Source organism: Mesoplodon mirus, assembly GCF_964341445.2.
Source record: "Mesoplodon mirus genome assembly, chromosome: 7".
In the NCBI taxonomy this organism is placed as follows: domain Eukaryota; kingdom Metazoa; phylum Chordata; class Mammalia; order Artiodactyla; family Ziphiidae; genus Mesoplodon; species Mesoplodon mirus.
Window position 1 is genome coordinate 84,881,856 of NC_138983.1, and position 23,394 is coordinate 84,905,249.

The 23,394-nt window shown below is 46.0% G+C and overlaps 2 protein-coding genes across 2 annotated transcripts in view; both read left to right on the top strand.

Annotated features, from left to right (window-relative positions):
- The window catches only part of LOC309808023 (forkhead-associated domain-containing protein 1-like), a gene marked incomplete at both ends in the record, with an annotated part of 321,911 nt that overhangs the window by 243,506 nt on the left and 55,011 nt on the right, over positions 1–23,394 (top strand). The gene's annotated exons all lie outside the window — the stretch shown is intronic.
- Positions 1–23,394, top strand: part of LOC309808024 (forkhead-associated domain-containing protein 1-like) — a gene marked incomplete at both ends in the record, with an annotated part of 92,078 nt that overhangs the window by 21,877 nt on the left and 46,807 nt on the right. The window contains 2 exons of the mRNA XM_082628038.1: positions 13,309–13,579; positions 22,624–22,733. Coding sequence (XP_082484164.1) covers positions 13,309–13,579; positions 22,624–22,733 — 381 coding nt within the window. The remainder of the gene's footprint in view (positions 1–13,308; positions 13,580–22,623; positions 22,734–23,394) is intronic.

The window sequence follows — 23,394 nt, forward strand, 5'->3', positions numbered from 1 at the left end:
GAAGTACAATTTACATAACAGAAACTTCACCCATTTTAAGTGTCCAATTCAATCAATTTGAATATATTGATGGAGTTGTGCAGCCATCACCACAACCTGCTCTCAGAACATTTTCCTCCATTTCTATCACCCCAAACCTCGGAGAAACCTTGGAGGTATTTCATTTTGGGGTTTGTTTTTAACTTTTAATTTTCAAAATTATGGTAAAATACACATAAAATTTACCATCTTAACCATGTTTCAGTGTACAGTTCACAGTGGCATTAAATCTATTCACACTGTTGTGCAGCCATCACCCCCATCCATCTTCAGAACTTTGTTCATCTTCCCAAACTGAAACTCTAAGCCCAACACATCAAACCCCCTGCTTCCTTCCTCCCCTCCCACCATGCTTTCTGTGTCTGTGAATTGGACTATTCTAGGTTCCTCATATAAATGGAACCTTACATTGTTTGTCCTTTTGTGACCATCTTATTTCACTTAGTATGATATCCTCATGGTTCATTCCAGTTGAATATTTCATTGTATGGATTCACCACATTTTGTTTACCTGTTCATCCATCCATGGCCACTTGGGTTGCTTCCACCTTTTGGCCATTTTGAGTAAGTTTGTTATGCACACGGGTGTACAACTATGGAATGGGGACTTTATTTTACAAGGTGCTTCTTATATAATTGTGGGAAAAAGTGATGACGACCTCTAACCTTGAGTAGATAAGACGGAAGAAGATGCTTTGTAAGAAGAGAAACCAGGAGAGCAGCAGGAGGAATCACTGACGTGAACAGCACTGTGCTAAGCAATTCACCTGCTCTCCCTTATTTCACGCTCATAGCAACCTATGAGATGGGTTCTCCCATGATCCCCATTTGACAGACAAGGAATCCGAAACTTAGAGAGGTTAAGTAATTTCCCCAGGGCCACACAGCTTGTCAGTGCAAATTAAACACTATCCCCACTTGCGGAAAAAGGAGGGGAGAAAACCATTTAGTCTGATGCTAGCTGGAGCAGTAGCCTTGACTGGTTTTCACACCGAGGAAAGCATACTCTCACGGTCACTCGAATATGCACGGATTTTTTCAATTCTTATTCCTACACGCACTTGCACCTTGCTTCATTCCTCGGTTGACTGCAGGCAGCTGCACAAGTGTTCCCCTGGCCTGTGCCCAGGGCACTTTACAGGACTCTCCACAGCCCCATCTTCTCAAAAGCGCTGTCTGCCGGGGCGTCCCCAGCTTGAGAAGCTTCCATCCATGACGCTCATATTCATGGAGGGGTCCTTTGCAGCGTCCGTGTGAGGGCGGCCTGTGGACTGACTGACACCTTCCTACAAATTCCACTTCCTGATGACTCCAACCTGCTGGCTGTTTAAAAGAAGAGAAAGGAAGAGGGGAAAAAGGGAGAGGTATTGAAGAGCATCTCTCATCAAATATTTTGAAGCCCAGTTTTTCTAAAAAATTCGTGGTCATCTTGCTTCCGGCATATTCTTGTTTCCAATTGATTTTGGGGTCCCTGGTGAGGGCGCTGTGTTTCCTCCTTGGATGGAGTTTCCATGGAGGACTGCCCTGATATCATACAGATTAAGTATGATGAGAACTGTTCTTCTCCCGACAAAGAGTTCCCAAATGAAAGCATTTAGTTCAGGTTTTGTGGTGACCCTAACCAATAGAGGAGGGTGTGACAGCATTTTACTGGGGGAGGGGGGTGAGGTGTGGGGCGCTTAGGAATCCAGATGTGTGTGCAGATATCTCAGTGGTTAGAGCACATGCCCTGAGGTCAGGCTGACTCCAGCGCCGTCCCAGCCCTGCTCTTGACCGGCTTTTATACTGGACGTGCACAAATCATCTACCTCTCAGGGCCTCGGTCCCCACTCCTGTAACAATAGTTCCTACCACCTTGAGTGACTGTGGTATTAAGTGGGCAAAGTGCGTAAATTGCTTAGTCCAGCGTCTGGCACCTAATAAGCACATGATAACCCTCAGCTTTAGAGTCAAGCAAACCAGCATGGAGCAGCCAAGATGCCTCCTTTGTAAGTGTCCTTTTGGACAGGGAAACCTCCCAAGACCTGCCCCCGCTAGCAGATAATACATTTGCAGATAAATTACCCATAGAATAACATACAAGATGGAAAAATATAAAGAAAAACTCTTGTTTGACAAAGTGCATTGGCAGCCAGGTTGTGCCCAGGACCATCCTTTTTTTTTTTTTTTTGTGGTCACGGGCGTCTCACTGTTGTGGCTTCTCCCGTTGCAGAGCACAGGCTCCGGACGTGCAGGCTCATCGGCCATGGCTCACAGGCCCAGCCGCTCCGCGGCATGTGGGATCTTCCCGGACCGGGGCCCAAACCCGTGTCCCCTGCATCGGCAGGTGGACTCTCAACCACTGCGCCACCAGGGAAGCCCCCAGGACCATACTTTGTAAATTATAGCTCTCTCATCAAAGTATTACCTAGGGCTGCCATATTGCACAACTCCAGGGTCACCATTCACAACGTAGTCCATGTGGATGGCGCCCACTGAAGCTGTGCAGGACATAACCCGCAGGGCCATCTGCAATGCCCTGAAGCAACCGTTGATTAATCCCATAGAGTCTTGGCACCAGGCGTGGGAGATTGAAGTCCCAGAGTCAGGTGTGCTGCCGTGTTGTGGGTTTTGTTGGTTGTTGCCTTTACTCGTGCTTTCTGAGCTCTGGGAAAGGAGGTGTGGAAACAAGCTGTGCTAGTCACAGTGGCGCCGTTCTTACAAGGCAGCTGAGTAAGGAAACCCACGTCACCCGTATGTATCAATCATGTCTTTCTCTGTTCTGAAATACGGCAAAACTGATGGAAATGGCCAGAATGAAAAAGGAAGCCAGGCGCCACAAATGACGTGCCGAGTTGTTCCATGAGGGGGTTGACAGCTCCTTGGCGGCAGCCCCCATCCCCATGACTGCCTGTGTCTGGCCTTCCCTGTAGCCTGCTCTGCCCTGTTCCCAGTCCAGCCAGACTCTCCCACGTGGCTCCTGGATACTGTCTTCTGTCCCTGCAATGTCATGACGTCCTGTCTTGCGAGAAGAGCGCCCTCTGTCGGCCAATATTCCTTGCTGCTTTAATGGGGAAGCTCTGCAGAACACAATCGAGAAAGCAAGGGCTTTGGAGTTGGATGGACCCAAGTTGAAATGCCAGCTGCAACTGGCTTTACCTTTCTGAGCTTCAATTTCCAATTTCTGCCAAGGAGCTACTCATTAATCCCAGGTCCCCTTTCCCCCTTCAGTTGTTTTTATAGAGGTCCCTGGGACCACCCCTATCATGGCATAAACTGAGGCTTCAGAGAGTTTCAGTGACTTCCCCAAGGTTAGGCATCAATCATATAGATCCAGAGGCAGGATTAAAAGCCGGCTCTCCTGAGTCCCTTGGAGCCTTTTCCTAATAGCACGAAGCATCGTGGGGCCGTGAGAGCCCAGGCAGGTCCTTCACTGCCCAGCGGTTAATGAAGGTCTTGCAATTCCCAGTCCAACCTGCAATTTCACACGCTGACAGGGGATGATTCATTATGTGGGTAAAAACGAAAGCCACTGATAATAGGAGAAACTGCATTTTCAGTTATCTGGCTTCCTTGCTTGTTTGGCTCCACTAACTTTTTTTTTGGCTATACCAATGCAGGATCTTAGTTCCTCAACCGGGGATCAAACCTGCACCCCCTGCATTGGAAGCGTGGAGTCTTAACCACTGGACGGCCAGGGAAGTCCCTGGCTCCACTAACTTTTTTTCTTTAATTATTTTCTTTATTTTCTTTATTTATTTTTGGCTGCGTTGGGTCTTCGTTGATGCGCACGGGCTTTCTCTAGTTGCGGCGAGCGGGGGCTACCCTTCTTTGCAGTGCGCGAGTTTCTCTTTGCGGTGGCTTCTCTTGTTGCGGAGCATCGGCTCTAGGTGCGTGGGCTTCAGTAGTTGTGGCACGCGGGCTCAGTAGTTGTGGCTCGCGGGCTCTAGAGCACAGGCTCAGTAGTTGTGGCCCATGGGCTTAGTTGCTCCGCGGCATGTGGGATCTTCCTGGACCAGGGCTCGAATCCCTGTCCCCTGCATTGGCAGGCGGATTCTTAACCACTGCGCCCCCAGGGAAGTCCACCCACTAACTCTTTACCAGGGATATTGCTGCCGTTCCTGGACAAATTCAGTTGCGCCCTTTCTTCTCCTTTTTTGACGATGGTGATCACACCTGGTGGCTAATGTTTTATGCTCATTTATTATGGACCAGGAAGTGTTCCCAGCATTTCACGTGCACTATCTCACCCACTTCTCACAGACTAAGAAATGGTTGTTGGTATCCCTGTGTCTTACAGACAAGGCACAGAAATGACACACTCGTCAGGGTCCCAGAGACGGAGCAGAGCCGGGAGCCGGACCAGAGTCTGTGTGACGCCGGATCCCAAGGTCTTAACCCGAGGTCGGCACGTTATGGCCCAAGGCCAATGCGGGCCATCGCCTGCTTTTGTAAAGTTTCCTGGGAACACAGCCATCCCATTCATTTCAGTATTGCCTGTGTTGTCGGCTACAAGGGCAGAGTAAGCTGGGCAGATCCTATGGCCCACAGGGCTGGAAATGCTTACTGTCTGGCTCTACAGAAAACGTTTACCAGCCTCTGCTTGTAACATTATGCAGTACTGCCTCTTTCATTTGACTTGGTTTCTAAAAGAAGGACTTAAAATAGAGGGGGGAGCTGGGGAGAAAGAACTCACTCAGATTGAGCCTTACTGTGTGCCAGGAAATGTGCTGGTTAATTGCTTAAGTTTACTGAGGAATAAGAAGAAACAGACAAGCTGGAAAACTAAACTTTGAACAGTCTTTTCAATACCTCTTTAAAAAAGAGCTGGAAATATGTGGTTCTAAATATACATACACATATATATGCATTTGCAAATATAGTAATAATATAATTACATTGACATGGATCTGATAAATATACTAGACATTAACATATTATATATACAACGGATGCATATTACAAATTTTGCCTGTTTCTTCAACTGGAAAGTTTTCTTTTAAAACTGTGGACTGTTGGGAATTCCCTGGTGGTCCAGTGGTTAGGACTCAGTGCTCTCACTGCTGAGGGCCTGGGTTCAATTTCTGGTCAGGTAACTAAGATCCCACAAGTGCACGGCGAGGCCAAAAAGCTAAATAAATAAAACTATGGAATGTATTCCCTGAGTCACTTTTGAAGCAGAAATTTGGGATTTGTAGTCTGAAGCCTGCTGTAGCTAGAGAACTATTTATCTATTAAAGTTTCTCTAAGCAGCGTTTTACTACTTGTCTTATGATTGATTCCTTGGTCTTAAATCATTCTTCTCTGGAGATGCTGCTTTACTTTTATAAGTTGAAAGGTAAATTTGGTGCATGATGACAGTCTGGTGGGTTTTATTTGAGCATGTCATAACCTTTAAAACAACTTTCACTCTGAGTACATAGTGATGCTTATGCTAAAGTCTCAGTAAGCATACTGTCCAGGAAATTTGATTGTTTGCAAGTATCAGAAAACCAACTAAAACTAGCCTAGGCAAAAAAAAAAAAAAAAAAAAAGCTCATGGAACTGAAAAGGGCAAAAGCTGCAGCTTAGGCCCAGCTGGATCCAGGCGCCCAAATCATGGTCAGGAATCTGACTCTTTCTTCCCTGTTAGCTTCCCAATCTCAGACAGACTCTTGCCTCACCTGTAGGAAAGTAGCCACCAGCAGCCCCAGCATCCTACAAAGTAGCAGTTCCAGGGAAAGAGCCAGCATCTTCATTGGCAGTGGCTTGGATCACGTGGCTTCCCCTGAACCAATCACTGAGGCCAGGGGCCAGGAATGCTCTGATTGGCCAGGCCTGGGTTATGGTCTCACCCCTGGGGTGGAAGGGTCAGAATTCTATGGACTCAGGATTGTCAGGGAAAGGGTGTCTTGCCTGCAAAAAAATTAAGGTGCCCATCCAAAAGATGGAAGAAATGGATGCGGGGGAGGCAAAAACAAAGAAGATGTCCATGACATTAGGAAGCATTCCTATTGCCTAAGTGGAGCCTTCCGAACGGGATTTGCTACTAGGGATGTGGGGGGGAGGAAAATGACGAATAATCCACTTTTCCATTGGAAAAGTCCCAGGCCAGTCTCCAAGGAAGCAGAGTTGCTCATTTCTCTCCTGTGGTGAACAGGTGTGATGAGAAGCTCAGAGTCGGGGCCTTAGTTGTCCATCCCCAAGAAGGGTGGTGTTTCCACATTCCTGGGACCTCTGAATAGGGCCCGTTGTTGAGGAGGATGTGGCTTTACTGTACTGGGGTTTGAGGAGCCGGCAACGGAGTGAATGACCAGAGAGCATGGTGCCCTTCAGAACAAAACCTGTTTCTTGTCAAGCTTTGTCATCTCCTACCTGACCTTATAGGATTTCCTCTACCCTGTGCTCTTACAGGTCCTGTGGGGACTTACTGATGTGATGAGAACTCCTGAGGCTGGGTGTTTTATATTAAAGGCGATTTCCCGAGACCAGTGAAGTGGAGGGCACGGGGCAGCAGGCAGCCTCAGGCTCGGCCTCCGCAGCAAAAACTCACACAAAAGGACCCCTGAGGCTGTGTTGTCACCAGATGTCTACAGGCGATGCAGATGACATCGGGGGAGGTGGAGACGGGAGCGCGGGCTGAACCCTTAGCATCCTGCTGAGACAGAACCCGGACCCGGCCAGGAACCGGGCCGCTTCCTGCTTCCTCTGGCAGACCACACCCTTTGTTACCAAATCAGAACCACGTTGCTCCTTCTCTGAACTTAGTTGATGATCATTCATTCATTCATTCATTCATTCCGTCTCTCTATCTGGCAAGACCGAATTGAAGCAGGCCAAGTCTACGGGTAGCAAAAGCTATTTGCAAAAATCCGGCTGTTTTCTCATTAGATTCTATTTCCCATTTTATGGACTGACCAGGAAGCTGATTAGAACTTGAAAGGAAAGGAAAAACCATAAGATTGAAGATTTACAAGAAAATGGGAAAATTAGATGGGCCAGATCTCCTTTAACACAGCTGGGAAAACCCCAAACGAATGGCTTTTCTGAACAGCTCAAAGGGACTTAATTCTTTTAAGTTCCAAAACCTAAAAATAATGTATAACTTGGCGGTTCTGTGTTCTAAATGTATAACCCTGATTTCTCACACTGAAACCCCGTACATGATTTACCCTTTTCTTGGGGACATAGAATTATTATCCGTCTCTGAGTTACGGTGACATCCCGGGACTTGTTGAGATAAAGGCCATTTGTCCTGGCACCATGTAGCCCCCTCTCCTGGCTTCTGAGTTCTACTGGCCATGTTTTCTAGTCTCCATTCTGCCTTTCCAGGTCCATGGCTCCTCCATGCTGCGGTCAGTGTGCCTGCTCGCCACCATCACCCCTACCCCCCAGGCCCTTCCATACTGTGGGAATTAAGCTCCACATCTATGTATGTTAAATTCTTCTGTAAGGAAGCCGGTCTCTTCTCCCTCCTTTATGTATTTACTCACTAATGTATCTATGTCAGTATGGACCCATGTATACTGATTTTACACTTTGAGTTATAATCCAATACTCATTAACTATTACTTTGCTCAAATTCTTCCAGCCTTGGCCACTGGGGGCTCTTTCAGGTTGGTTGCTGTGTCCTTGAGCATCTCCCCACCTTTTCATTTTGGGCACTTCCTTACTCTCTGCTGTTACAAGATGTGCCAGGCTTATCATGTATTTTCCCCATCCCAGCCCCAGAATCAAAGTGCTTTTTATTTACACTATATTTGCCAACTGTTCAGCTCAGTCAGCGAACACCTACCATGAGTAGTAGGCACTCTGCTGGGTGCCAGCACAGCCAGCGATTGGCTGGTAAATATTTAATGACCAGCTCTCTGGGAAAAGTAAAGTACATGGATGCATAGCATAAGGTTTACTGATATAAAGAATGTGTAGCACAGTCTTTCCATGTAACAAGAAATGCAGTACTCTTTCTTGTAAATTCTATATAGCCAGCTGAGTCTCACAGAATGCTTTCATTGACTTTAGCCGAACTCTTGTATCCATAGCCAATTTCTCATTGCAGTTGACGAATGAGAGAGTTCCCAACCTGAGCACTCGTGGGTATTTTTGGATATTTTGGATTTATGAATAATACAAGTGAAAAAAGAAAGACGTTAGAACTTCACATGTTCATCAGTGACATGAGTGACTTTGTTGCTGCATCAGATAATAATTTTCAAATACTCGAAGAACGTTTCCTCAATTTTTTTTTCTATTCATAACATAATGGCTAAGACACAACATGCTTTTGTATAATCTGCATTGTTAACATTTTCTCCATTACCATCTTAAGTCTAGGCAATCAACAAAACAAACAAAGAAACAAAATCAAACTCTACATGAACCAACATTATTAAACCTATTTATATAATTTTTAAAAATCAAGCCCTGATTTATAGCATTTCCTGATTTCTATCGTGTAATACGCCCTCCACGGTCAATTTCAAGCTCCCAATGACACATCCCTGAATACAGAGATGGAAAGAGAGGTGTGGTAACACATCACTGTGTAGCATTTCCAACAGACACATATAGTAGAGTGAAATAACCTCAAGAGCATAGGTAATAATAAACTAGAGTAAAATAATTAGGAAGGGGTGAGTTTTAAGTTTGTATCACCTTTGTTTCTGATATAATTTAATTGTAAATTTATGTAAGTTAATTCTTATTAATGGCTATGTTTATCAACCAGTTGGCAAAATTCCTGGACATTTAACAATCGGTTCTCGTGGGCGGGTACCAGCTGACCCCAGGACTCCTCTGGTACAGCAGTAAACATACCACAGGTCTTCCCAGATGGAGGCTGGGGTCCTCTGAGCTGCTTCCAGGGTGTGGCATGTACCAGATGAATAACACTTCCATAAGACAGTTGTCAGTGTTCCTAGAAAATCCCATTTCTAAGTAGCCCATGTGATGTCTTGTGGTTTTTCACACCATCTAATGTTCATTTCCTTTTTTTAACTCGGAAAATATCCTATCATTCACTAACCAATCATCTAAGATCCGTTTGTGAGTATGGAAGGCAGGTAATAAATCATGACTTCGAGTAACCTAGAAGTCCTAAGAGCACAGGTATTGGAGTCCAATAGTGTCACCACTTCCTGGCTGTGAGACCTTGGGCAAGTCATTTAACCTCTCTGAGCTTCAGTTTCTTAATCCACACAATGAGGGGTAAAATGCCTCCTGCAAGATTATTCTGGAGATCAGATGAGACCACATGCATTAAGTGCCCAGCACAGTCTGTGGCACATCTGTGGCTTCTCTACACAGTGGCTCATAGCCGTTGTATTGTCCACAATTACTTACAAATGGCAGAGCACATAACAAGCTCTCCAAGGGCAAGGTCTAAGTTTCCACCTTCTCTGCAGGCTCCAGGGCTTCCTGGCAGAATTCATGTGTACTGTAGGCACTCGATGTGCAAACTACTTCGAATTTTTTTTAGGGTGTCCCGTTCAACTTATACTCTTTACAGGGTTAGAAGCAGATATTTGAGAAATAACACAAAGAACAAGTAGATAATTTGAAAGAAAATGGATAGTGACTTCTTGAGTAAATCATTGACCCGTGTTTTTTAAAGCTAATATAAATTCAGTCGTGGTGTGGTCGTGGTTAATCCAGGTGGTTGACAACTTGCTATTTTAAAGGTAGTATGGAAAAGAAATCAGGAGTATCACATATGCTATCTCAAAAACAAAACAAAAAAACCAACCATGGCAACATACCATATGGTCAGAGAACAGACACAAAGAAAGAGAAAAGGCATTAGTGTGTATTTTTAAACTAAAGTTTCTAAAAACAGACTTGGGGACTTCCCCGGTGACACAGTGGATAAGAACCCACCTGCCAATGCAGGGGACACAGGTTCGAGCCCTGGTCCGGGAAGATCCCACATGTTGCAGAGTAACAGCCCGTGCACCACAACTACTGAGCCTGCGCTCTAGAGCCCACGAGCCACAACTACTGAGCCCATGTGCCCCAGCTACTGCAGCCCATGTGCCTAGAGCCCACACTCCGAAACAAGAGAAGCCACCGCAAGGAGAAGCCCATGCACCACAACGAGGAGTAGCCCCTGCTCGCCGCAACTAAAGAAAGCCTGCACATAGCAACGAAAACCCAACACCGCCAAAAATAAATAAATTTAAATCTAAACTAAAAAAATAATAAAAACAGACTTGTTGATAACTGACATTGACCCCATGCTTCCTGTACAGCCCAGAGCTGGCTTTTAAATGTGAGTCTTTTTCTTATGTTTGCTTTTCTCCCTGCCTGTTTCATTGTAGTTACCATCAGCAATTTCTGAGAAAACCTTGACCGTCCCTGTGATAGAGCAAGCCGGCAAACTAGAGAAAACCCACTTTAACCATCCAACTAAAGCTACCCTCAACCAACACGCTTCAGAGAAAAAAAAAACACTTTATTTTTTAATTTTTAAACCCGAAGAGCTTGGAGTCTGCTGCATTTACACATCTTTGGCTCCTTCCCCATAGGGGCCCTATCGTTCGGGCTCTGTGTGCTGCAAGCGACAGAAACCAGCTCTAGCCGGCCTCAGGGATGGAGCACTTCAGGGTAGCACCCGAGCCAAGGCTCAAAACCAGCTTCCTTATTTTCCCCACCATGTTCACAGCAGCATAGTTACAATAGCCAAGAGGTAGAAACCATCCAAATGTCCGTGACGCTTAATGGATAAACAAAATACACTCTAAACTGTATGATGGAATATTGTTTAGCCTTAAAAATGAAGGAAATTCTGACATGGATGAACCTTGAGGACATTATGCTAAGTGAAATACGCCAGTCACAAAAAGACAGGTACCATGTGATTTCACTTATTTGAGGTACTTGGTACTTAGAGTAGTCCAATTCATAGAGACAGAATGTTGGTCACCACGGCTGGGTGGCGGGGGGAATGGGGAGTTGTTGTCTAATGGTTAATAGAGTTTACGTTTTGCAAGACGAAAAAGTTCTGGAGATCCATCTCACAGAAATGTGAAAATACTTAACACCACTGAACTATTTACTTTAAAATGGCTAAGATGATAAATTTTATGTTGCAGGTTATTTACCACAATTTGAAAAATAAATAAACAGCTTCCCTCTCTCCATGCCTGGACTCCACTCCCTCATGCTGGCTGCATTCTGAAGTCCCACCAGGTCACTCCAGATCCTGGTGTCCAGCCAAGTCTTCTTGGGTCTCCTTGGCTCTGATTGGATCACTTGCCCCACCACTGAACCAATCAGTATGTCCAGGGAGTGTGATTGGTTGATTGCTTAGCCCCGCCCACAGCAATGGGCCAACAGATTGGGAGGGAGATTCCTGGAATTCCAGAAGAGCCAGGTGGGTTGCGGCCTGTCCACTACGGCAGTGAACCACTTGAGGCATGAGATATGACCACTCCCTTCAGCATCCTGGCAGTTAGTGGGCAGTGAGGCACATCTACCTGAGCATCCCAGCACAAAAGGGAATTCCTCCACACTACCCGTGGTCTCTCGATTTGTTTTCTATCAGGCGGGGGTAAAACATATTCAAATTTCCCCCTTCCCACCTTCAGCCCTTTCATTCGATAAATCTTTATTAAATCGATGAGGAAAGGTTATAGGAATGATTGAGGCAAGACAGCCCCAGAGGAGAGGACGGGAAGGGATCGGATGGATGGAGAAGTGAGTGCAAGGCAGGAGCAGGACACCTCAGCTTCTGAAAGGAGAGAAAGGAAGAAAGCTTAGGTGGAGACCGAGGTGCCCACAGTGGAGAGAAATTCGGATCTTCATATAAGGTAACAGAGTTCTGGAACACTGCCAAGTCCGTTCCTGAGACAGGTTTCAACGGGGCCAGTGTCATCATAAATGCTGGGCCAGGTGTCACCAGGCAATTGGAGTTTGATTTTCCCGAACAGTGTTCTCCCTGACTCCAAAAAAGTCTTCAGGGGAATTCACCGGATTCTTGACTTGGCTGGGAAAGACTGTAGCTAAAAGACTGGTTTGGGAACCTGAGTGAGTGGAGAACCTTCCTCTTGAATACAATCCAGCTGGAGCTATAGGAAGTTCTGTCTGCCAGTGCTCCTATTTCGGAAGCATTCTGTCCTGTTTCTCATTACGTGTCTGCAGTCTGCAGAAAGAGAAACGTGACCGCCACAGGCGGCAAACCTTTGAACTTAGCTTCTTCCTTGAAAAGTGTGTTTTTTTCTGCCAAGAGACTGGGGGCGGGGCAGAGAAGGGAGAGAGAGACAGAGAGGGAAAGAGCTTTCCAGAACCCCAGTCCCACCACGCTCTCCACCACCACCTGAGCTTGGTGAAGTCCTTAACCTCTCCAAGCCTCATTTGTAAGCTAGGAATAAGGAGAGCTCCTCCCCTTCAGGGCTATCGCGAGAAATCGGTGAGTAATTACAGTAAATGGTAGCATTCACGATGTCACGGTTTAACCACTAGGCTCGGGGAGGAACGGCCACAACAGCATTAACCAAGACAAAGCCAGGTGTCAGCACCTCTCAGCATTTGCTTCTCCCGGTATAGATGGATTTTGATGTGCTCTCTAATGAAAGTAGCTACAGACATCTTCCGCTGGATCAGATGAAAAAAGGTTCCCTCAATAGATATTTATGGAGCGTCTGCCAAGAATCAGATGTGGCAGATGTTGAGGATCACAGGTTAATGAGCCAGTTGGGGTGCGAGCCAGTTGGGGTGCCTGCCACCCCAGAGCTCTCGGCTTCGGGGAACAGGTGGAATGGGAGTGCCAGGGAGACACACAGTGTGGACGTGTGTGTCCTGGAGAGCTGGGCTTGAATCTCGGAGATGTGTTCATTCATTCTTTCAACCAGTATTTAAGGACCTACTGTGTATGTACCAAGGGTTTATTCTAGGAGCTGAGGATACGGTGCTGAGCAAGGTAGACAAAAAGCTGTCAGCCTCTCAGAGCTCAGAGGTGGCGTTGTACCAGCTCAGAAGCTCACTGCCAAATCTGTGATCCTGGGAAAGTCACTAGGTCTTGCTCAGCCTCGGGCTCGTCACAAAGCATCAGGGGTATTAAATGAGGTAATGCATGTGAATCTCTTGACTGGGTGCCTGGCACGAAGTCTGCACCCAATAAATGGTGGTGCGATAGTGTGCAAGGTGACCCATGGTGGGGACCACCATCCCAAATTTGGGGAGTCTGGGAGGGCTTCCTGGGAGAAGTGACTTATACGCCGAAATCTAGGGCAGCAATTATGTCGCCGGGACAGAAAGGTGAAGACCACCCCAGCTGCTCGTAACCTCCCCTGACCCTCTTGTCTGCCCCTGCAGGTCTCCTTCCCATGGGTGAGGGGCCCAGCACCTTGGCCAAGGCCACAGCCACCTTGGGCCACCCAGCAACTGAACCAGTCACCCTCACCAACACAGACCCCCTTCTACCCGGGCATCTGGACAGCGCCAGTGCAGAGGAGCTGGTCGCAGGGGTCCCCCGAGCCCCCCATGGTCCCACCAGCCTCCCACAGGCAGCCCATGAGTGCCAGCAAGAAGATGTTCTCCTTCGAGGTGGACAGAGCCGCCCACAGCGTTCCCATCATCAGGCAAGGTACTCATGGGTGCTTCCTTGGTGGCTTAGGGGAGGGGCTTTTGCTAGGAGGATGGGTCTCAGTTTCTGCTTTCCCCTTTTTTTAAAAATTTTTATTGAGGTGCAGTTGATTTACAGTGTTGTGTTAGTTTCAGGTATGCAGCACACTGAATCTGTTCAACATATACATGTATCCACTCTTTTTTAGATTCTTTTCCCATATAGACCATTACAGAGTATTGAGGAGAGTTCCCTGTGCTATCCAGTAGGTCGTCCTTAGTTATCTCCTTTATTTATAGTATTGTGTATGTCAATCCCTCTCTTCCAATTTATCCCTCCCCCCTCTTATTCCCGGTAACGATAAGTTTATTTTCTACATCTGTAACTCTATCTCTGTTTTGTAGATAAGTTCATTTGTACCTTTTTTTAGATTCCACATATAAGCAATATGGTATGATATTTGTCTTTCTCTGGCCTTTGCTTATGTTCTCTGGTTCTGAAGTAGAACATAATCAAATGTGAAAAAATTGGGATAAGCAGAAAGTTAGAAAACAGTAAAAGATAAGCTGTCACCCTTATCACCAGAATTCTCCCTGTTGACTTTTTGGTACAAACTCCTCCAAGACTGTGGTCTGCCCATCTGCACACATCAGTACCTCTGTGGTGAGTGTGTGTGTGTGTGTGTGTGTGTTTGTACATATATATGAATATATATGAATGTGTATCAGAATCTAAATTTATATACTTCGACTCAGATGTACAGACATATTGGTAACTGAAATCCCTCTTGCCTTAAGAGGTTTTTAAATATCTTATTACCATTTTACAGGTAAGAGGAGACTGAGGCTTATGGAGAAAATTACTTCTCCGGAGGTTATGTATTCAATCTAATCTAATCTAACGCTTTTCAGTCAAATTTAAGGCTGGTTATCTCAGTGACTGTCACTCACAGCCTGGTCACTTTGGGAACACACAGCCATCAGGGTTTCCTTCTCCCCCCTCCCCCCGAGAAGGCCTCATGGCATTTGGGGAGGAGACTTCCTGTCTGTCACCATCCTCTCGGCCTTGCCAGCCTTACTGGCAGAGTAGCTGGCTCGACTTAGTCCCTGGCATGATTTGCAGGTTTCTTCTGTGGCCACTGGTGTGAAGGTCCCATTCTCTGTTTTCTGCATCCCAGCCCCAGACCCCTCTGAGTCCCCAGGTCTCTCGATGCCTCCACACCCTTCCCTGGTCTCACTCAGGACCACTCACCTAGTCACTTCCCTCAGCCATTCAAATAATAGTTATTATTCTGAAATATACAGACTAAGGGGCAAATGAAAGGTATCTCTGCAGTTTACATAATCATCATCATCATCTAAGGAATGCTCATGTACCTACGACCCAAGTTAAGAAATTACTCAGCCATTTCCCCCCAGCATTTTAATGTGAAAACTTTCAAACATACAGCAAAGCAAAAAGAATTTTACAGAGACAGCTCTCCTCCTAATTCTACCGCTAACACTTTGCTGTACTCTTTATTACATTTCTGTCTACCCATCCTTCTTGTCCTGCATTAATCCATCTTATTTTTTGGATGCATTTCAAAATAAATAGCACACATCTGTAGTCCTCCCCCTAAATGCTTTAGCACATATACCATTAACTAGAATTCAACATTTTTGTCTCCTTCATGTAAAATGAACACACAATGTGTATTAGTTATCATGATTGCATAACAAATTCTCCCCAAACGTAGCAGCCTAAAGCAAAAATCAAACATGTGTTATCATCTATACGGTTTCTGTGGGTCAGGAATTTGGCAGCAGCTTAGCAGGACGGCTGTGGCTCAGGGTCCCTCGTAAGGCTGCAGTCATCTGAAGGCTTGACCTGGGCCGCAGGATCCACTTCCAAGATGGCGTGCTCACATGGCTGTCAGCAGGAGGCCCTGGCTCCTCACCACATGGGCCTCCCCAGAGAGTGGCTCGAGCATTCCCATGACACGGCAGCTGCTCCTCCTGAGCAAGTGATCCTGGAGGACAAGATGGAAGTGGCAACATCTCTTGTGACTAAGCCTCAGAAGTCATGCTCTGTCATTGTTGCAATATCCTGATGGTTACACAGGGCGTCACCCTCCAGTGTGGGAGAAGACTACACATGGGCCTGAAGACCAGGAGGTGGGGATTATCAGCAGTCATCTTGGAGGCCGGCTACCACAGCCTGCCCTCGGGTCCTCAATGATTCACACTCCTCCTCCTCTCTCCCGAGGCCCCCCAAAATCTCACCCCAGTAACAGCATCGGCTCAAATTCCAGAATCTCGTCTAAATCAAGTCCAGGTACAGATGGGGCTCATGGGTGTAGTACCTTACATTCAGCTCATCAAGTACTACTTCCAGAAATCTGAAGACCTCTGAACAAAGGGTCTGTCCCTCATACACCCAGCATATATTGGTGGGACAGACATAGCATAACTGCTACATACACTCCTCTTGTTCCAAAAGAAGAAAAACAGGAAACACACAGGAGTCCCTGGCCCAAAGCAGTTCTGAAGTCCAGCTGGGAAAATATCGGCAGTTCCTTGATTGGGCTTCAGTCCAACTCTTGTCCAGAAATGACTTTCCAGGGCTCTTGGGTCTGCCCGCTGGTCCCTGAGTTCCGCCTTCGGAGTCGTCCTCCCTTTCCTATGAAAGGTGTCCCATGGATGTGGCTGCATAGTTTTATAGCCTGCTTCCTGCCTGTAGAAGCTTGGTTGTCCAGACGCTTCTTTGACTTTTGTGGGTCTCTGTCAGTCTGAGTTGGCAGTGCTTCTTATTGGGGTTCATCCTATTAGGCAAAAACCACGCCCACAGACTTTTTTGGACCCAAGCCCTTCCACCATGGACTTCTTCAAAGACTGACAAAGGACAGAAGCTTCTTAGAAGCCCAGTTCTTTGACCGAAGGGTTCTTCTGGACACTGCCCTGGATCTGTATTCTTAACAAAGGATTTTACAACCACACCCTCAGCTTCTTCTCTAGACTGTGTTTTCTTGAGAGTGCCCTTGATTTGATCTTTGCCCAGAACCTGTTTCTTACATTTCATTTGCCACCGGGAGAGGCAGGGAATTTTCAAGCCCAGAACATTGCCCTGGTTTAACAGCCCTTCCTTTAACTGTCTCTCCCCCTCACATTTCACTATAAGTAGCAAGAAGTAACCAGGCAGCACCTTCCAAGACTCTGTCTGGGACTCTCTCTAGCTAGACCATTCAGCCTCATCACAAACATTTTCTACCTTCCTCATGACCACAGGCAACGTGTTAGGAACCCTTCTGCCACCACCTGACAAGGATCCCTTAACCCCAGTAACATTTTCCTCACTTTCCTGGAACCCTTCCCTCACTGCCTCCTCAAAGGCCATCGGGCTTCTACTAAGACTATTCAGGCTTTCTCAAAGACTCTTGGCCAAAGTCCTCCAGCTTCTGGCCACTGTTCCATCCCAAACCACTCCACATTGTAGGGTTTTTGTTAAAGTTTCCACCACTCCTGGTGCCCAAACCTGTATTTGCTACTTATTGTTGCATAACAAATTACTGCAGGATGTAATGGCCTAAAACAACAGTAAACATTTATTATCTCATAGTTTCTCTGCGTCAGGAAGTTGGGAATGGCTTAGCTGGGGGATTCTTGCTCAGGATTTTTCATGAAGTTGCAGTAATGGTGTTGGCTGGGGCTGTGGTCCTCCGGAGGCTTGTCTGGGGCTGGAGGACCCACCTCTAGAATGGTTCACTCACATGGCTTTTGGTAAGAGGCCTCAGTTCTTCACTAAGTGCACCTCTCCATACGTTGCTTGAGTATCCTCAAGCTGCCAGCTCCTCCAGACAAGTGGTCCTAGAGAGTGAGGAAGAAGCTGCAATGCCTTTTATGATCTAACCTCAGGAATCAAACTGTGTCATTTCTGCAATATCCTTAGTTCCATAGAGAAGCTTTGTTACGGACTGAATTGCATTCCCCCAAAATTCATATGCTGAGGCCTCAATCCCAATATCGCAGAATGTGACCATATTTGGAGATAGTGTATTGAAATAGATGAGTAAGTTCAAATGAGATGATTGGGTGGGCCCTAATCCAAGGGCTGGTGTCCTTGTAAGAAGAGAGAGAGAGACGCCAGGGATGCACGTGCACAGAGAAAAGGGCATGTGAGGACACAGCAGGAAGGTGGCCGTCTGCAAGCCAAGGAGAGAGGCCTAACCCTGCCCACACCTTGATCTTGGACTTCCAGCCTCCAGAACTGTGAGAAAATGAATTTCTTTTGTTAAGACCTCCTGTGGTGTTTTGTTATGGCAGCCCAAGCTAACTAACATAAAGTCCATCCAGTATTGCAGAGGATGATGCAGGGGTCTGAATACCAAGAGACAAGAAGCAGTGGGGCCATCTTGGAGACTGCCTACCACACCCTGAAAGGTGTAGATCTTGAATGTGTTCACTGAGTTTTGCCAGTCGTGCACACCTATGTAACCCGAATTCCTATCAAGATATAGAACATTACCATCACCCCAGAAAGTTCCCTCATGTCCCTCCCCAGTCAGTTCCCAGCCCCAGGCCCCAGAGGCACCCACTCTTCTGAATTCTTTTCCCGCCATGGATTAGATATTCCTGTTCTAGAATCTCAAGTACGCAGAACCATGTAGTACATGTTCCTTTGTGGAAGGCTTTTTTCACTCAGCATAGTGTTTCTGAGATTCATTCATTTTGTTGTATGCATCATGTTCTGTCTTATGAACATATATACAGGGTTTTTGGGGTTTTTTTTTAATGCGTCCTTTGGACACATGGCACATGGGCTGTTTCTTTTCTTTTTTTCACTCCGCCATTTAAATTTTTCCACTGTAATCACCGGTTTCTCCAGTGCCATGTTGAACTTGGGGCTTCTCTAAAGGACTTGGATTCCCCCTGGAGAAATGAAGGAAGAGTCGTATGGCTTAGAGTCCCTCACATCTACCTGGGCTCTATCTCCTCAGCCTCTCAGCCAGGTCTCATGTTTCCAAACGTTTGCCCTCATTCCCCTGACTCTCTCCCCATCCTCAGAAAAGGACTTTCATCTTCCCGTGTCATGGGGAGTTCCTTTCTGTCTGGGCCTCTCTACTCCACGCTTTAGAGAAAACTCTGTGCTCCAGTCCTCCATGCTGTCTCTTGACAGAAAACACCTCTTTTTAAGGGTTCTGAGAAAGCTCTTTCCTCTCTTAGCAAAGCTGGGCCCTTCCAATTAAATTGGTTTACTGTTAGACTGTCACCTTGCTTTAGACTTGAAAAATTCTATTTGAAAACCCAAAGCCAAGGATTTATTTACTGCAGATCAGGTCAGGGTTTCTCAATCTTGGCACAGTGACAGGTGGGTCGCATAACTCCTTGTTGTAGGATCTGTCCTGTCCACTGTAGGGTGTTTAGCAGCATCCCTGACTCCTACCCACCAGAGATACCAGTAGCAACACCACCACCACCCCCCCTAACTGTGGTTCTCAAAAATGTCTCCAGACGTTGTCAAAAGTCAAAACATCATTTTGCCTGGGGGAAAACTCACCCTGTTCTAGTTAATACTCATCCTTCCTGTACCACAAGGCAATAAAACGTCAGCTCCAAGGCCAAATCTTAATGGCAAGAGCTCATGGGAGGTGGGGAAGAATTACTGAGAAAAGAAAATATGTGGAGTGACTTATTAAAATAGCATCTTGATTCATATATATATATATTTTTTTCACAATAATGGGATCATATGAACCTAACATAGGTAACCTTCTTTTTTTTTCCTTTTTTGGCTGTGCCACTCAGCTTGCAGGATCTTTGTTCCCCAGCCAGGGATGGAACCTGTGCCCCCTGCAGTGGAAGCACAGAATCCTAACCACTGGACTGCCAAGGAATTCCCTACCTGATTTTTAAAATTCAATAATATGTCATAAACATCTTCCCACTTCAATACATTGACTACATAGTCGTTAAAAGCATAGGCTCTGAATCCAACAAACTTAGGTTCATCCCTTGACTCTACCACTTACCAGCTGTGTGTCCTTGAGCAGATGACTTGACGTCTCTGTGCCTCATACCTCTCACGTATAAAATGGAGATGGGAATAATAATGCCTATCTCACTGGGTTGTTATGAAGACGAAATCGTATCCTGCGTGTAAGTGCTGAGCGCAGCGCCAGGTGCATAGCGAACATTCAGTAAATATTAAAATATTTAATATTTTAATATTTAAATTTTAATATTTTAATAATTTTAATATTTAAATTTTAAATATTAAAATTTAAAAATTAAGTTATTACCTAACCATGATTGTTATTTAACTTTTATCTACAACTTACAATGTCTGAAAGACACAGTTAAGGTGCACACATACTGCCCCTGCTGCAGACTGGTGATTATTGGAGCGCACCAGGACAGCTGGGGGTTGTTAAAATATTAAAGTAACTCCCCTGCCCTTTGGCCAACAGCTCATGCCCGAAAATTCTTAAAGTGCCTGCGTCCCCATATCCGCCTTGCCACCGCCCCAGCCCTCCCGACCCTCCCTGGGGCTTCTCCCCACTGGGACCTCCGAAGGATCCGGCAGCTAGAGTTAAGCCGGTTTGGTCATACATGGCCCTTAGGTTCTTTCTGATAAATAACAGTAGCCGGTAAAGAAGTTTGGGGCAGGTGAGGGGTAACTGCTCCAGCACCTCCCTGCCTGGGTGTAAGGAAAGCGAGTCTCAGAGCAAATTCTAGCCCCACAAAGACTTTCGGTAAACACACCTTCCCTAATAAAGGGACCCCATCGATCAGCCTGTTCTGTAAGTTTTATGAAGTCCCCCCTCCGGCCATCATCTTGCGGGGAAGGGTCCCTCAAGACAGCCACGACAGGGTTGCAGAGGCAGCCGGAGTCACCCCTAGAGATGCTATCAGATGCCAGAACTCTAAGCTGAGACTGGACAGGGGCCCATTTAGGGTCAGACCCCGTGGCCCTCCCTGGGGACACAGGCCAGGCAGTACCTTCCTCCAGTGGGAGCCGATTTCTTGAGGAATCTGAAAACAGATCAAGTCTTCCTCCTGAAAATTCAGTTTCCAAATTGAGATACACAATCAGTGTAAAATAAACCCCAGATTTCAAAGGCTTCATGCCTCGAAGAAAAAGAATATAAAATATCTCCATATTTTTTGTCGATTACGTGTTGAAATGATGTTTTTTTAATGTATTGGGTTAAATCAAATTGATCATTAAAAAATTCATCTCTCCTTTTTACCTTTTTAATGCGACTACTAGAAAATTGAAAATTGCATTCTGTAGCTCCCTTTATTTCTCTATCAGGCACTGCTGCTATAGTCAGTTAGGACTTAGCTGCTCAGGATCCAAGAGAGTCAGATGGGGGCAGTGAGCTTCAAATAAAAGTTTTCTAATCATGGACCTAGTTGGGGAGGTGGAGGGAGAGAAAATGGGCAGCTGCTGAAGTTCCAGGCCCTTGTGTTCCTCGTGCCCCAGGAAACACTGTGGCCAGGGCTGCTCATTCAACACGCAAGGCTGTGCATTCTCCGGGCACCACAGGCCATCAGCTATGTCCACTAGAGGTTCTGGGGTCCACAAAGAGGTTTGAGACCTGGCTGGGGGGCAGGAATCTTTGATTCTAAAATGCATAAATAAAAAAGGCAGAAGCAAAATGAATAAATGATGAATGTCCACAAACATGATAGTGCATGCTTCATTCATCATTAATGTTAATACTCATTAAAGTTTCATCACCACTGAAAACAATTTGTTCAGCTTCTCACTTCACAGGAAGATAAGAATGTGCAGTGACTGTCCAGAAACCATAGTCACTTGGAAATTTAAAATACGCTGCTTGGGCCCAAGTGGTTTCACAAGTAGAATTATAGAAATCTTTACAAACGTTTCTACACCAAGAAAATGGTTTCTACACCATTCAGTGTTGATGTGAGTGAATTGCGAGATGTCTGATGTGATACAGAGTGGGGCCCCCAAACACAATGCCATACTCCCCGAAAGTCATATAAACAGGCCTTGTAATATTGGGGTAAATAAGAAAAAAATTAGGAAAGCTTAAATGTCTATCAAGTGGATCCTAGTTAAACACGTTTGGCACACTTGGACAATGGACCACAATGCTACCCTTGAAAAGAACCCAGTACAGCCTCAAATACTGACATGGGAAGATGTTTTTCATATTGTTAGCTGAAAAGTAAGCTGGATAAGAATCTCTGACATGTAAATGCATTTTTGTTTTTTGAAAAGATATGACTGCAATAAAAAATATATAGCTAATGTTTAGTGCTAAATGCTCTACTTGAGGGGTCAGCAAACTTTTCCTGTAAAGAGCCAGATAGTAAATACTTTAGGATTTGTGGGTCACATGGTCTGTGCTGCAACTAGTCAGCTCTGCCTTTGTAGCTGGGAAGCAGCCATAAATAATATGTAAATCAATCACTGTGGCTGTGTTGCAATAAAACTTTATTTACAAAAATAGGCAGGGGGCTTCCCTGGTGGCGCAGTGGTTGAGAGTCTGCCTGCCGATGCAGGGGACATAGGTTCGTGCCCCGGTCCGGGAAGATCCCACATGCCGTGGAGCGGCTGGGCCCGTGAGCCACGGCCGCGGAGCCTGTGCTCCACAACAGGAGACACCACAACAGTGAGAGGTCCGCGTACCACAAAAAAAAAAAAAAAAAAAAAATAGGCAGAAGGCCAGATTTGGCCGCAGGGCCATAGTTTGCCAACCCCTGCTCTATATCATTATTCTATTTAATCTCCAGATAGCCCTTTATAGCAGAGACTATCAGTGATCCTAAATTATGTATGTGGAAACTAAGGCTTAGAAAGAGCAAATGACTTGCCCAAGGTCATCAGCTCTTATGCGGCATAGAAAAAAGTCTGGAAAGAGACGCACCACAGTGCATCAGTGCAGTTAATGCTGGGGAAGAGAAATGAGGCAGCTCTTACCCTTTCCTGTCCTCCTGTAATGCTTTCAGTGCATAAGTCTCATGAATGTGAAGGTTAATCTGAAAATATTTTTTAAGACTTTGGGGAAACTCACAGTCTCCTCTGCATTCTCTGTTGATCTTGTGTGTTAGTGTGGACCAACGCGGCGGAACTGTCGGAACAATCAGTGGCCGAGGAAATTCCTGGGGCAGAGCCCTACAGAGAAATTTTTGTGGACCAGGACCTGGCCCAGTACGATAAGGTGAGGGGTCTCGGGGAAGCACAGAGCTACAGCAGCAAGAGGGACCATGGAGAGATTGCCACTGCCTCTTGTTCTCTGTGTCTCAAGGACCGTCCCTTTTTCCTACTTCCAAGAAACCACCTCTTCCTCCCAAGACATTCAGCCAGGTTTGGCCACTGCTCATTTTATCCCAAATAACATCTACAACTACAAGGTACTGAGCACCTACTGTGTGCTGGGCCATGTCCTGTGCACTTGACATTTATTAGCTCGTTAATCTTCACCATCTTCAAAATAGATTTTATCAGCCTCACTTTGCAGATGAGGAAACTGAAGCTCAGAGAGGTTCAGTGATGTGTTCACGGCTGCCCAATGCAAGGAGCAGTGTTAGGATTCAAAGCGAGGTCTGGTTAGCTTCTCAGCGGGTACTTCTAACTCCCACACAGTAATCACTTGGTCAACCTTCAGTGATGGGACAGTGACGCAAAAACACGTTCCTAGCAGAAGGAATTGAGCCCTGAAGTCAGGGAGGCCTGGGCCAAGAGACTCGTTAAAGAACCAGAGAGGTTTAAAGCAGGGATGCGAGCAGAACAGGTGGATTCAAGCCATCCTGGGAAGGGCCCAGGTCAATTTCTCCCCACTTAGACACGACTCGAAAGGTACTCTAAAAGAAGCAGTCTAT